Source organism: Oncorhynchus gorbuscha, linkage group LG05 (assembly GCF_021184085.1).
Source record: "Oncorhynchus gorbuscha isolate QuinsamMale2020 ecotype Even-year linkage group LG05, OgorEven_v1.0, whole genome shotgun sequence".
Lineage (NCBI taxonomy): Eukaryota > Metazoa > Chordata > Actinopteri > Salmoniformes > Salmonidae > Oncorhynchus > Oncorhynchus gorbuscha.
This window is the reverse complement of record NC_060177.1, coordinates 1,236,552-1,251,466: the sequence shown is the minus strand read 5'-3', so window position 1 is coordinate 1,251,466 and position 14,915 is coordinate 1,236,552. Positions and strand designations below refer to the sequence as shown.

At 47.8% G+C, this 14,915-nt stretch overlaps 1 protein-coding gene across 1 annotated transcript in view; it reads right to left on the bottom strand.

Moving 5' to 3' along the window:
• LOC124035357 (A-kinase anchor protein 13-like) overlaps positions 1-14,469 on the bottom strand; it is an 89,232-nt gene extending 74,763 nt beyond the window's left edge. The window contains exons 1-3 of the mRNA XM_046348819.1: positions 14,336-14,469; positions 9,365-9,401; positions 4,977-5,130 (exon numbers count right to left, since the gene is read on the bottom strand). Coding sequence (XP_046204775.1) covers positions 4,977-5,130; positions 9,365-9,397 — 187 coding nt within the window. The 5' untranslated portion in view covers positions 9,398-9,401; positions 14,336-14,469. The remainder of the gene's footprint in view (positions 1-4,976; positions 5,131-9,364; positions 9,402-14,335) is intronic.
• Positions 14,470-14,915: the final 446 nt, after the last annotated feature.

The following is a 14,915-nucleotide window of genomic DNA, read 5'->3' as shown; positions in this document are numbered from 1 at the left end:
TTCCTGGGGTTTATTATGGATCCCCATTAGTTACTGCCAAGGCAGCAGCTACTCTTCCTGGGGTTTATTATGGATCCCCATTAGTTCCTGCCACGGCAGCAGCTACTCTTCCTGGGGTTTATTATGGATCCCCATTAGTTCCTGCCAAGGCAGCAGCTACTCTTCCTGGGGTTTATTATGGATCCCTATTAGTTCCTATCAAGGCAGCAGCTACTCTTCCTGGGGTTTATTATGGATCCCCATTAGTTCCTGCCAAGGCAGCAGCTACTCTTCCCGGGGTTTATTATGGATCCCCATTAGTTCCTGTCAAGGCAGCAGCTACTCTTCCCGGGGTTTATTATGGATCCCCATTAGTTCCTGTCAAGGCAGCAGCTACTCTTCCTGGGGTTTATTATGGATCCCCTTTAGTTCCTGCCAAGGCAGCAGCTACTCTTCCTGGGGTTTATTATGGATCCCCATTAGTTCCTGCCAAGGCAGCAGCTGCTCTTCCTGGGGTTTATTATGGATCCCCATTAGTTCCTGTCAAGGCAGCAGCTACTCTTCCTGGGGTTTATTATGGATCCCCATTAGTTCCTGCCAAGGCAGCAGCTGCTCTTCCTGGGGTTTATTATGGATCCCCATTAGTTCCTGCCAAGGCAGCAGCTGCTCTTCCTGGGGTTTATTATGGATCCCCATTAGTTACTGCCAAGGCAGCAGCTACTCTTCCTGGGGTTTATTATGGATCCCCATTAGTTCCTGCCACGGCAGCAGCTACTCTTCCTGGGGTTTATTATGGATCCCCATTAGTTCCTGCCAAGGCAGCAGCTACTCTTCCTGGGGTTTATTATGGATCCCTATTAGTTCCTATCAAGGCAGCAGCTACTCTTCCTGGGGTTTATTATGGATCCCCATTAGTTCCTGCCAAGGCAGCAGCTACTCTTCCCGGGGTTTATTATGGATCCCCATTAGTTCCTGTCAAGGCAGCAGCTACTCTTCCTGGGGTTTATTATGGATCCCCTTTAGTTCCTGCCAAGGCAGCAGCTACTCTTCCTGGGGTTTATTATGGATCCCCATTAGTTCCTGCCAAGGCAGCAGCTGCTCTTCCTGGGGTTTATTATGGATCCCCATTAGTTCCTGTCAAGGCAGCAGCTACTCTTCCTGGGGTGTATCATGGATCCCCATTAGATCCTGCCAAGGCAGCAGCTACTCTTCCTGGGGTTTATTATGGATCCCCATTAGTTCCTGCCAAGGCAGCAGCTACTCTCCCTGGGGTTTATTATGGCTCCCCATTAGTTCCTGCAAGGCGGCAGCTACTCTTCCTGGGGTTTATTATGGATCCCCATTAGTTCCTGCCAAGGCAACAGCTACTCTTCCTGGGGTCCAAACACATTAAGGCACCTACATCACAAATACATTGCACTCAGAAAGTATTCAGACCCCTTGACAATTTCAATTTGTTTTGACATTACAGCCTAATTCTCAAATGGATAAAATAAATATAAAATCTTTATCAATCTACACACAATACCCCATGATGACAAAGCAAAAACTGGTTAAGACATTTTTGCAAATGTATTAATAATAAAAAACAGAAATACCATATTTTCATGCGTATTCAGACCCTTTGCTTTGAGACTCTAAATTGAATTCAATTCCTCATCCCTCTCAACCATACAATTCTTCAATTCCTCATCCCTCTCAACCAAACATTTCTTCAATTCCTCATCCCTCTCAACCATACAATTATTCAATTCCTCATCCCTTTCAGCCATACAATTCTTCAATTCCTCATCCCTCTCAACCATACAATTCTTCAAATCCTCATCCCTCTCAACCATACAATTCTTCAATTCCTCTTCCCTCTCAACCAAACAATTCTTCAATTCCACATCCCTCTCAACCATACAATTATTCAATTCCTCTTCCCTCTCAACCATACAATTCTTCAATTCCTCATCCCTCTCAAAAATACAATTCTTCAAATCCTTATCCCTCTCAACCATACAATTCTTCAATTCCTCATCCCTCTCAACCATACAATTCTTCAATTCCTCATCCCTCTCAACCAATAAATTCTTCAAATCCTTATCCCTCTCAACCAATAAATTCCTAAATTCATCATCAATCTAAGGGGATTTAACAGGTTTTACAGTCATTTTCTTAATGATCTTATTAGTAACTGGAATAAGCAATTTCATAAATGTGTCAAGTGCAGCGTCTGGTTGCTCCTCATTACACACCACAGACCAGCAGCGTCTGGTTGCTCCTCATTACACACCACAGACCAGTAGCGTCTGGTTGCTCCTCATTACACAACACAGACCAGCAGCGTCTGGTCGCTCCTCATTAAACACCACAGACCAGCAGCGTCTGGTTGCTCCTCATTACACAACACAGACCAGCAGCGTCTGGTCGCTCCTCATTAAACACCACAGACCAGCAGCGTCTGGTTGCTCCTCATTACACACCACAGACCAGCAGCGTCTGGTCGCTCCTCATTACACACCACAGACCAGCAGCGTCTGGTTGCTCCTCATTACACACCACAGACCAGCAGCGTCTGGTTGCTCCTCATTACACACCACAGACCAGCAGCGTCTGGTTGCTCCTCATTACACACCACAGACCAGCAGCGTCTGGTTGCTCCTCATTACTCACCACAGACCAGCAGCATCTGGTTGCTCCTCATTACACACCACAGACCAGCAGCATCTGGTTGCTCCTCATTACACACCACAGACCAGCAGCATCTGGTTGCTCCTCATTACACACCACAGACCAGCAGCGTCTGGTTGCTCCTCATTACACACCACAGACCAGCAGCGTCTGGTTGCTCCTCATTACACACCACAGACCAGCAGCGTCTGGTTGATCCTCATTACACACCACAGACCAGCAGCGTCTGGTTGCTCCTCATTACTCACCACAGACCAGCAGCATCTGGTTGCTCCTCATTACACACCACAGACCAGCAGCATCTGGTTGCTCCTCATTACACACCACAGACCAGCAGCGTCTGGTTGCTCCTCATTACAGACCAGCAGCGTCTGGTTGCTCCTCATTACAGACCAGCAGCGTCTGGTTGCTCCTCATTACACACCACAGACCAGCAGCGTCTGGTTGCTCCTCATTAAACACCAACAGGCCAGCAGCGTCTGGTTGCTCCTCATTAAACACCACAGACCAGCAGCGTCTGGTTGCTCCTCATTAAACACCACAGACCAGCAGCGTCTGGTTGCTCCTCATTAAACACCACAGACCAGCAGCGTCTGGTTGCTCCTCATTACACACCACAGACCAGCAGCGTCTGGTTGCTCCTCATTACACAACACAGACCAGCAGCGTCTGGTTGCTCCTCATTACACATCACAGACCAGCAGCATCTGGTTGCTCCTCATTAAACACCACAGACCAGCAGCGTCTGGTTGCTCCTCATTACACACCACAGACCAGCAGCATCTGGTTGCTCCTCATTACCTCATTATAGACCAGCAATTATTCTTTACATCATCAACATAGGAATCACTACAGAACTTATTGTATGACCTCTTATACACTATATTAGATCCTGCCTGACCTCTTATACACTATATTAGGCCCAGCCTGACCTCTTATACACTATATTAGGCCCAGCCTGACCTCTTATACACTATATTAGGCCCAGCCTGACCACTTGTACACTATATTAGGCCCAGCCTGACCTCTTATACACTATATTAGGTCCAGCCTGACCTCTGATACACTATATTAGGCCCAGCCTGACCTCTTATACACTATATTAGGCCCAGCCTGACCTCTTATACACTATATTAGACCCAGATTGACCTCTTATACACTATATTAGACCCAGCCTGACCTCTGATACACTATATTAGACCCAGCCTGACCTCTGATACACTATATTAGGCCCAGCCTGACCTCTGATACACTATATTAGGCCCAGCCTGACCTCTTGTACACTATATTAGGCCCAGCCTGACCTCTTGTACACTATATTAGGCCCAGCCTGACCTCTTGTACACTATATTAGGCCCAGCCTGACCTCTGATACACTATATTAGGCCCAGCCTGACCTCTGATACACTATATTAGGCCCAGCCTGTCCTCTTATACACTATATTAGACCCAGCCTGACCTCTTATACACTATATTAGGCCCAGCCTTTGGAACTGTGGTTTTCCTAGATATGGCTACTATATTGTGATCAATACATCCTATGGATCTGGATACTACTTTAGAGCAGATGTCTGCAGCATCAGTAAAGATGTGATCAATAAATCCTATGGATCTGGATACTACTTTAGAGCAGATGTCTGCAGCATTAGTGAAGATGTGATCAATAAATCCTATGGATCTGGATACTACTTTAGAGCAGATGTCTGCAGCATTAGTAAAGATGTGATCAATAAATCCTATGGATCTGGATACTACTTTAGAGCAGATGTCTGCAGCATCAGTAAAGATGTGATCAATACATCCTATGGATCTGGATACTACTTTAGAGCAGATGTCTGCAGCATTAGTAAAGATGTATATATATATGCCATTTAGCAGACGCTTTTATCCAAAGCGACTTACAGTCATGTGTGCATACATTCTACTTATGGGTGGTCCCGGGGATAGAACCCACTACCCTGGCGTTACAAGCGCCATGCTCTACCAACTGAGCTACACAGGACAATGTGTAGATGTGATCAATACATGTTGATGATGTCATTCCTGTGCTGTTTGTAACTACCCTGGTAGGTTGACTGATAACCTGAACCAGGTTGCAGGCACTGGTTACAGTTTGAAGCTTTCTCTTGAGTGGGCAGCTTGATGAAAGCCAGTCAAAGTCGGGCATCAGTACTCAGCCTATGTTTCTCTGATGTAGTCATGAACTGTGCTTGTTTCTATAGCCATCAGTTCTCAGTCTGTTTCTCTGGTATATGTACATGTTGCTGTATGTGTCTGTTGACCAATCATCTGTGATTAATCAAGTTTATTTAAAGTCTTACCGGGACAGAGGGTGTGCAGAGTGTCATGGCCGCTCCACAAGGCACTTGTCAGGTGACTCTGGGAGGAGCCAGAGAACAACAGGAAGTACTCCTCACCCTCCTCATCCTCAGTCTGCTCTTCATCACATAGCTGTACTGTTATCACAACCTTACCCTGCAGAGAAGGAGAGGAGGGGTAAAGGTTACCTTACCCTACAGAGAAGGAGAGGAGGGGTTAAGGTTACCTTACCCTACAGAGAAGGAGAGAAGGGGGTTAAGGTTACCTTGCGTAACTGCTTAAAATTGCAGAAATGCCATTGAGATTTTACAGTTGGTGTTTGTACGTTTTCCACAAAACTGTGAGAGCTGTTTAGGTGACAGAAAATGCCCTCCTGCGTGTTGTGATTAGATTTGTCCTTTTATTAGGATATTTTTTAGGCTACATTAGAAAAACAACAAAAGCAAAGTAAAAGCACAAAAACACAAACAAAGATCCTCTTACCTATTATACATATTGAGTTAAATCCCCCACCTCCTCCCCACTCCACCCACATATTCATTTAAATACAACATAACCTAAACTCAGCAAAAAAATACATGTCCTTTCAATGTCAACTGCGTTTATTTTCAGCAAACTTAAAATGTGTAAATATTTGTATGAATGTAAAAAGATTCAACAAGTGAGACATCAACTGAACTGAAGTTCCACAGACGTGGTCCTTCTGTAGCTCAGTTGGTAGAGCATGGCGCTTGTAACGCCAGGGTAGTGGGTTCGATCCCCGGGACCACCCATACGTAGAATGTATGCACACATGACTGTAAGTCGCTTTGGATAAAAGCGTCTGCTAAATGGCATATATTATTATATTATGTGACTAACAGAAATTGAATAATGTGTCCCTGAACAAAGGGGGGGGTCAAAATCAAAAGTAACAGTCAGTATCTGGTGTGGCCACCAGCTGCATTAAGTACTGCAGTGCATCTCCTCCTCATGGACTGCACCAGATTTGCCCGTTCTTGCTGTGAGACGCTACCCAACTCTTCCACCAAGGCCTGCAAGTTCCCGGACATTTCTGGGGGCAATGGTCTTAGCCCTCACCCTCCGATCCAACAGGTCTCAGACGTGCTCAATGGGATTGAGATCCGGGTTCTTCGCTGGCCATGGCAGAACACTGACATTCCTGTCTTGCAGGAAATCACGCACAGAACGAGCAGTATGGCTGGTGGCATTGTCATGATGGAGGGTCATCTCAGTATGAGCCTGCAAGAAGGGTACTACATGAGTTTGTGCGACATTGTTGCTGGTGATGTCTGGTGAGGATCTGCCTTAAAACAGGCCTACAAGCCCTCAGTCCAGCCTCTCTCATTCTATTGCGGACAGTCTGAGCACTGATGGAGGGATAGTGCGTTGCTGGTGTATCTCGGGCAGTTGTTGCCATCCTGTACCTGTCCTGCAGGTGTGATGTTACACGTGGTCTGCCACTGCGAGGACGATCATCTGTCCGTCCTGTCTCCCTGTAGTGCTGTCTTAGGCATCTCACAGTACAGACATGGCAATTTATTGCCCTGGCCACATCTGCAGTCCTCGTGCCTCCTTGCAACATGCCTAAGGCACGTTCACACAGATGAGCAGGGACCCAGGGCATATTTATTTTGGTGTTTTTCAGAGTCAGTAGAAAGGCCTCTTTAGTGTCCTAAGTTTTCATAACTCTGACCTTAATTGCCTACCGTCTGTAAGCTGTTAGTGTCCTAATGACCGTTCCACAGGTGCATGTTCATTCATTGTTTATGGTTCATGGAACAAGCATTTGAAACAGTGTTTAAACATTTTATAATGAAGATCTGTAAAGTTATTTGGATTTTTACGAATTATCTTTGAAAGACAGAGTCCTGAAAACAGGATGTTTATTTTTTGTCTGCCGCCTCATCGGCTGTACGACTGCCCCATTGACCTCCAGCCTGGAGCTCCTCTCCCCAGTAGCCGGGTGTTTAACCTCTCTCTTCCCGAGCAAGAGGCTATGGAGAGGTACATCCAGGACTCTCTGGCTGCAGGACTTATCCTCTTCCTCCCTGGTGGAGGCTGGGTTTTTCTTTGAGAAGAAGAAGGACGGGTCATTGAGGCCATGCAGAGACTTCAGTGTGCTGAATAACATCACTGTTAAGAACAAGCACCCCTTGCCACTCTTCAGCTCTGCTTTCTCCCCCCTCCATGGTGCCACGGTTACCAAACTGGACCTCCGGAACCACCTTGTCCGCATAAGAGAGGGGGACGAGTGGAAGACTCTGTTCAACACACCACTGGGTCACTTTGAGGATTTGGTGTTACTAACGGCCCTGCTGTTCTCCAGAACCGAGTCGTTATAGTGCTGAGGGATGTGATTGGACGCTTCGTTTTAGTGTATTTTGATGACATCCTGATTGTTCACCAAGGACCCTGAGGCTCCACCAGCAACACGTTCACCAAGGACCCTGAGGCTCCACCAGCAACACGTTCACCAAGGACCCTGAGGCTCCACCAGCAACACGTTCACCAAGGACCCTGAGGCTACACCAGCAACACGTTCACCAAGGACCCTGAGGCTCCACCAGCAACACGTTCGCCAAGGACCCTGAGGCTCACCAGCAACACGTTCACCAAGGATCCTGAGGCTCCACCAGCAACACGTTCAGCAAGGATCCTGAGGCTCTACCAGCAACACGTTCACCAAGGACCCTGAGGCTCCACCAGCAACACGTTCACCAAGGACCCTGAGGCTCCACCAGCAACACGTTCACCAAGGACCCTGAGGCTCCACCAGCAACACGTTCACCAAGGACCCTGAGGCTCCACCAGCAACACGTTCACCAAGGACCCTGAGGCTCCACCAGCAACACGTTCACCGAGGACCCTGAGGCTCCACCAGCAACACGTTCACCGAGGACCCTGAGGCTCCACCAGCAACACGTTCACCGAGGACCCTGAGGCTCCACCAGCAACACGTTCACCGAGGACCCTGAGGCTCACCAGCAACACGTTCGCCAAGGACCCTGAGGCTCACCAGCAACACGTTCACCGAGGACCCTGAGGCTCACCAGCAACACGTTCACCAAGGACACTGAGGCTCCACCAGCAACACGTTCGCCATGGACCCTGAGGCTCACCAGCAACACGTTCACCAAGGACCCTGAGGCTCACCAGCAACACGTTCACCGAGGACCCTGAGGCTCACCAGCAACACGTTCACCGAGGACCCTGAGGCTCACCAGCAACACGTTCACCAAGGACCCTAAGGCTCACCAGCAACACGTTCACCAAGGACCCTGAGGCTCCACCAGCAACACGTTCGCCAAGTTCTTAAACGGCTGTTGGAGAATAGGCTTTTTATTAAATCTGAAACATGTGAGTTCCTTGCTGCCATAGAGTCCTTCCTGGGTTATATCATTGCTGTGTTATACCAACCCAGACCCTATTCACACACTACTAATATACTACTAATATACTACAGCCACCCCAGACCCTATTCACACACTACTAATATACTACAGCCACCCCAGACCCTATTCACACACTATAGCCACCCCAGACCCTATTCACACACTACAGCCACCCCAGACCCTATTCACACACTACAGCCACCCCAGACCCTATTCACACACTACAGCCACCCTAGACCCTATTCACACACTACTAATATACTACAGCTACCCCAGAACCTATTCACACACTATAGCCACCCCAGACCCTATTCACACACTACTAATATACTACAGCCACCCCAGACCCTATTCACACACTACTAATATACTACAGCCACCCCAGACCCTATTCACACACTACAGCCACCCCAGACCCTATTCACACACTACAGCCACCCCAGACCCTATTCACACACTACTAATATACTACTAATATACTACAGCCACCCCAGACCCTATTCACACACTACTAATATACTACTAATATACTACAGCCACCCCAGACCCTATTCACACACTACTAATATACTACAGCCACCCTAGACCCTATTCACACACTACTAATACACTACAGCCACCCAGACCCTATTCACACACTACTAATACACTACAGCCACCCTAGACCCTATTCACACACTAATACACTACAGCCACCCTAGACCCTATTCACACACTACTAATACACTACAGCCACCCCAGACCCTATTCACACACTACTAATATACTACAGCCACCCAGACCCTATTCACACACTACTAATACACTACAGCCACCCTAGACCCTATTCACACACTACAGACACCCCAGACCCTATTCACACACTACAGACACCCTAGACCCTATTCACACACTACAGACACCCCAGACCCTATTCACACACTACTAATACACTACAGCCACCCCAGATCCTATTCACACACTTCATGGGATCAAGCACCAGTCGTAATACTTACATATAACGGAGCTTGATGTGGATTCAGTTTCATGACCCTGGAAAGAATGGAAGTAGAATCAGTAGATCATACAGAAAACAGTTGGGATCATCCTACCTTAAGGGGTCCAGGTATCACCTGTCTACCTGGTAACACATGACCAGAGCCCAGGTATCACCTGTCTACCTGGTATCACATGACCAGAGTCCAGGTATCACCTGTCTACCTGGTATCACATGACCAGAGTCCAGGTATCACCTGTCTACCTGGTAACACATGATCAGAGCCCAGGTATCACCTGTCTACCTGGTATCACATGACCAGAGTCCAGGTATCACCTGTCTACCTGGTATCACATGATCAGAGCCCAGGTATCACCTGTCTACCTGGTAACACATGATCAGAGCCCAGGTATCACCTGTCTACCTGGTATCACATGATCAGAGCCCAGGTATCACCTGTCTACCTGGTATCACATGATCAGAGCCCAGGTATCACCTGTCTACCTGGTAACACATGATCAGAGCCCAGGTATCACCTGTCTACCTGGTATCACATGATCAGAGCCCAGGTATCACCTGTCTACCTGGTATCACTTGTTAGGCTCTGGTCATGTGTATCAGACGATACCGTTCTGTTCTGTGTGTCTGTTGTCAGACGATACCGTCCTGTTCTGTGTGTCTGTTGTCAGACGATACCATCCTGTTCTGTGTGTCTGTTGTCAGACGATACCATCCTGTTCTGTGTGTCTGTTGTCAGACGATACCATCCTGTTCTGTGTGTCTGTTGTCAGACGATACCGTCCTGTGTCTGTTGTCAGACGATACCGTCCTGTGTTCTGTGTGTCTGTTGTCAGACGATACCGTCCTGTGTTCTGTGTGTCTGTTGTCAGACGATACCGTCCTGTGTTCTGTGTGTCTGTTGTCAGACGATACCGTCCTGTGTTCTGTGTGTCTGTTGTCAGACGATACCGTCCTGTGTTCTGTGTGTCTGTTGTCAGACGATACCGTCCTGTGTTCTGTGTGTCTGTTGTCAGACGATACCGTCCTGTGTTCTGTGTGTCTGTTGTCAGACGATACCGTCCTGTGTTCTGTGTGTCTGTTGTCAGACGATACCATCCTGTGTTCTGTGTGTCTGTTGTCAGACGATGCCGTCCTGTGTTCTGTGTGTCTGTTGTCAGACGATACCGTCCTGTGTTCTGTGTGTCTGTTGTCAGACGATACCATCCTGTGTTCTGTGTCTGTTGTCAGACGATACCATCCTGTTCTGTGTGTCTGTTGTCAGACGATACCGTCCTGTTCTGTGTGTCTGTTGTCAGACGATACCGTCCTGTGTTCTGTGTGTCTGTTGTCAGACGATACCGTCCTGTGTTCTGTGTGTCTGTTGTCAGACGATACCGTCCTGTGTTCTGTGTGTCTGTTGTCAGACGATACCATCCTGTTCTGTGTGTCTGTTGTCAGACGATACCGTCCTGTGTTCTGTGTGTCTGTTGTCAGACGATACCATCCTGTTCTGTGTGTCTGTTGTCAGACGATACCGTCCTGTGTTCTGTGTGTCTGTTGTCAGACGATACCGTCCTGTGTTCTGTGTGTCTGTTGTCAGACGATACCGTCCTGTGTTCTGTGTGTCTGTTGTCAGACGATACCGTCCTGTTCTGTGTGTCTGTTGTCAGACGATACCATCCTGTGTTCTGTGTGTCTGTTGTCAGACGATACCGTCCTGTGTTCTGTGTGTCTGTTGTCAGACGATACCATCCTGTGTTCTGTGTGTCTGTTGTCAGACGATACCGTCCTGTGTTCTGTGTGTCTGTTGTCAGACGATACCATCCTGTTCTGTGTGTCTGTTGTCAGACGATACCGTCCTGTGTTCTGTGTGTCTGTTGTCAGACGATACCATCCTGTTCTGTGTGTCTGTTGTCAGACGATACCGTCCTGTGTTCTGTGTGTCTGTTGTCAGACGATACCGTCCTGTGTTCTGTGTGTCTGTTGTCAGACGATACCGTCCTGTGTTCTGTGTGTCTGTTGTCAGACGATACCGTCCTGTTCTGTGTGTCTGTTGTCAGACGATACCATCCTGTGTTCTGTGTGTCTGTTGTCAGACGATACCGTCCTGTGTTCTGTGTGTCTGTTGTCAGACGATACCATCCTGTGTTCTGTGTGTCTGTTGTCAGACGATACCGTCCTGTGTTCTGTGTGTCTGTTGTCAGACGATACCATCCTGTTCTGTGTGTCTGTTGTCAGACGATACCGTCCTGTGTTCTGTGTGTCTGTTGAGAGACGATACCATCCTGTTCTGTGTGTCTGTTGTCAGACGATACCGTCCTGTGTTCTGTGTGTCTGTTGTCAGACGATACCGTCCTGTGTTCTGTGTGTCTGTTGTCAGACGATACCGTCCTGTGTTCTGTGTGTCTGTTGTCAGACGATACCATCCTGTTCTGTGTATCTGTTGTCAGACAATACCATCCTGTGATCTGTGTGTCTGTTGTCAGACGATACCATCCTGTGTTCTGTGTGTCTGTTGTCAGACGATGCCGTCCTGTGTTCTGTGTGTCTGTTGTCAGACGATACCATCCTGTGTTCTGTGTCTGTTGTCAGATGATACCATCCTGTTCTGTGTGTCTGTTGTCAGACGATACCGTCCTGTTCTGTGTGTCTGTTGTCAGACGATACCGTCCTGTGTCTGTTGTCAGACGATACCATCCTGTTCTGTGTGTCTGTTGTCAGACGATACCGTCCTGTGTTCTGTGTGTCTGTTGTCAGACGATACCGTCCTGTGTTCTGTGTGTCTGTTGTCAGACGATACCGTCCTGTGTTCTGTGTGTCTGTTGTCAGACGATACCGTCCTGTTCTGTGTGTCTGTTGTCAGACGATACCGTCCTGTGTTCTGTGTGTCTGTTGTCAGACGATACCGTTCTGTGTGTCTGTTCAGGAGAGATTTTATAAAAGCAACATGGACTGCTTATGAGGTCAACTAAAACAGCATCAGGACATCAAGACAGCATAGGTTATTACTTATGAGGCCAGCTGATACAGAGCATCAAGACAGCATAGGTTATTACTTATGAGGCCAGCTGATACAGAGCATCAAGACAGCATAGGTTATTACTCATGAGGCCAGCTGATACAGAGCATCAAGACAGCATAGGTTATTACTCATGAGGCCAGCTGATACAGAGCATCAAGACAGCATAGGTTATTACTCATGAGGCCAGCTGATACAGAGCATCAGGACAACAAGACAGCATAGGTTATTACTCATGAGGCCAGCTGATACAGAGCATCAAGACAGCATAGGTTATTACTCATGAGGCCAGCTGATACAGAGCATCAAGACAGCATAGGTTATTACTCATGAGGCCAGCTGATACAGAGCATCAAGACAGCATAGGTTATTACTCATGAGGCCAGCTGATACAGAGCATCAGGACAACAAGACAGCATAGGTTATTACTCATGAGGCCAGCTGATACAGAGCATCAAGACAGCATAGGTTATTACTCATGAGGCCAGCTGATACAGAGCATCAAGACAGCATAGGTTATTACTCATGAGGCCAGCTGATACAGAGCATCAGGACAACAAGACAGCATAGGTTATTACTCATGAGGCCAGCTGATACAGAGCATCAGGACAACAAGACAGCATAGGTTATTACTCATGAGGCCAGTTGATACAGAGCATCAGGACAACAAGACAGCATAGGTTATTACTCATGAGGCCAGCTGATACAGAGCATCAAGACAGCATAGGTTATTACTCATGAGGCCAGCTGATACAGAGCATCAGGACAACAAGACAGCATAGGTTATTACTTATGAGGTCAGCGCTCTGTAACAAACAAGACTGACCACAAATGATTAATTAAATTAAATACGATGAGATACAGTACATATGAGTTATGACAGGCTTATGAGGACTAATCATATGATATGACATGATCTCTTTATTGTCCTCAAGGGGGAAAGTAGGACAGTGAAGGGTTGACACAGGGACAGTGAAGGGTTGACACAGGGACAGTGAAGGGTGGACACAGGGACAGTGAAGGGTGGACACAGGGACAGTGAAGGGTGGACACAGGGACAGTGAAGGGTGGACACAGGGACAGTGAAGGGTGGACACAGGAACAGTGAAGGGTGGACACAGGGACAGTGAAGGGTGGACACAGGGACAGTGAAGGGTGGACACAGGAACAGTGAAGGGTGGACACAGGGACAGTGAAGGGTGGACACAGGGACAGTGAAGGGTGGACACAGGGACAGTGAAGGGTGGACACGGGGACAGTGAAGGGTGGACACAGGGACAGTGAAGGGTGGACACAGGGACAGTGAAGGGTGGACACAGTGACAGTGAAGGGTGGACACAGTGACAGTGAAGGGTGGACACAGGGACAGTGAAGGGTGGACACAGGGACAGTGAAGGGTGGACACAGGGACAGTGAAGGGTGGACACAGGAACAGTGAAGGGTGGACACAGGGACAGTGAAGGGTGGACACAGGGACAGTGAAGGGTGGACACAGGGACAGTGAAGGGTGGACACAAGGACAGTGAAGGGTGGACACAGGGACAGTGAAGGGTGGACACAGGGACAGTGAAGGGTGGACACAGGGACAGTGAAGGGTGGACACAGGGACAGTGAAGGGTGGACACAGGGACAGTGAAGGGTGGACACAGGGACAGTGAAGGGTGGACACAGGGACAGTGAAGGGTGGACACAGGGACAGTGAAGGGTGGACACAGGGACAGTGAAGGGTGGACACAGGGACAGTGAAGGGTGGACACACAGCTGGTTAACAGGAACAGGAACAACCAGCTTTCATATTTACAAAACAATCTGTATAAAAGCCTGTAAAAAATGTATCCACTAACAACTGTAAGTGGCCCTGCATAAGATCCTGTAACATTTTTTTAAATGTAAAGCAGAAGTGTAATCGATTGGCTGTGCCCATAGCAATGTTATAAAATGAGTTTGGATAAATCAATAGAGAAAGCTTACCCCCAAGCTATTCCAGAGAACGATGAACAGATATCCTTTACTGGATCCACATTAGACGCAGCAGGGGTGTTGATAATGAGGGTGATGTGTATTTCCTAGTGTTAGACCACCTGTTAGTCAGGACTCTCTCCCAGGGCTCATTACTGGCAGATAAATATATCTTTGTGCTGCTAGCGGGCGGGGACGGTGGGGGGGGGGGGGGATAAAAGGCGGATTAAACCTGTGATGTCACAAGTGGAGGGAGGAGCAGAGGAGATGAGCAAACTACAGGTCAAGTGTCTCTGTACATACAGGGAACTGCTACAGAGCTGCTCCACCTATCCTCCGTCACTGTCTATGTAACAACATGTTAGTGTTGTGTTGTTACTAGGGAGCTGCTCCACCTATCCTCTGTCACGGTCTATGTAACAATATGTTAGTGTTGTTACCAGGGAACTGCTACAGAGCTGCTCCACCTAGCCTCCTTCACTGTCTATGTAACAACATGTTAGTGTTGTGTTGTTACTAGGGAGCTGCTCCACCTATCCTCTGTCACGGTCTATGTAACAATATGTTAGTGTTGTTACCAGGGAACTGCTAC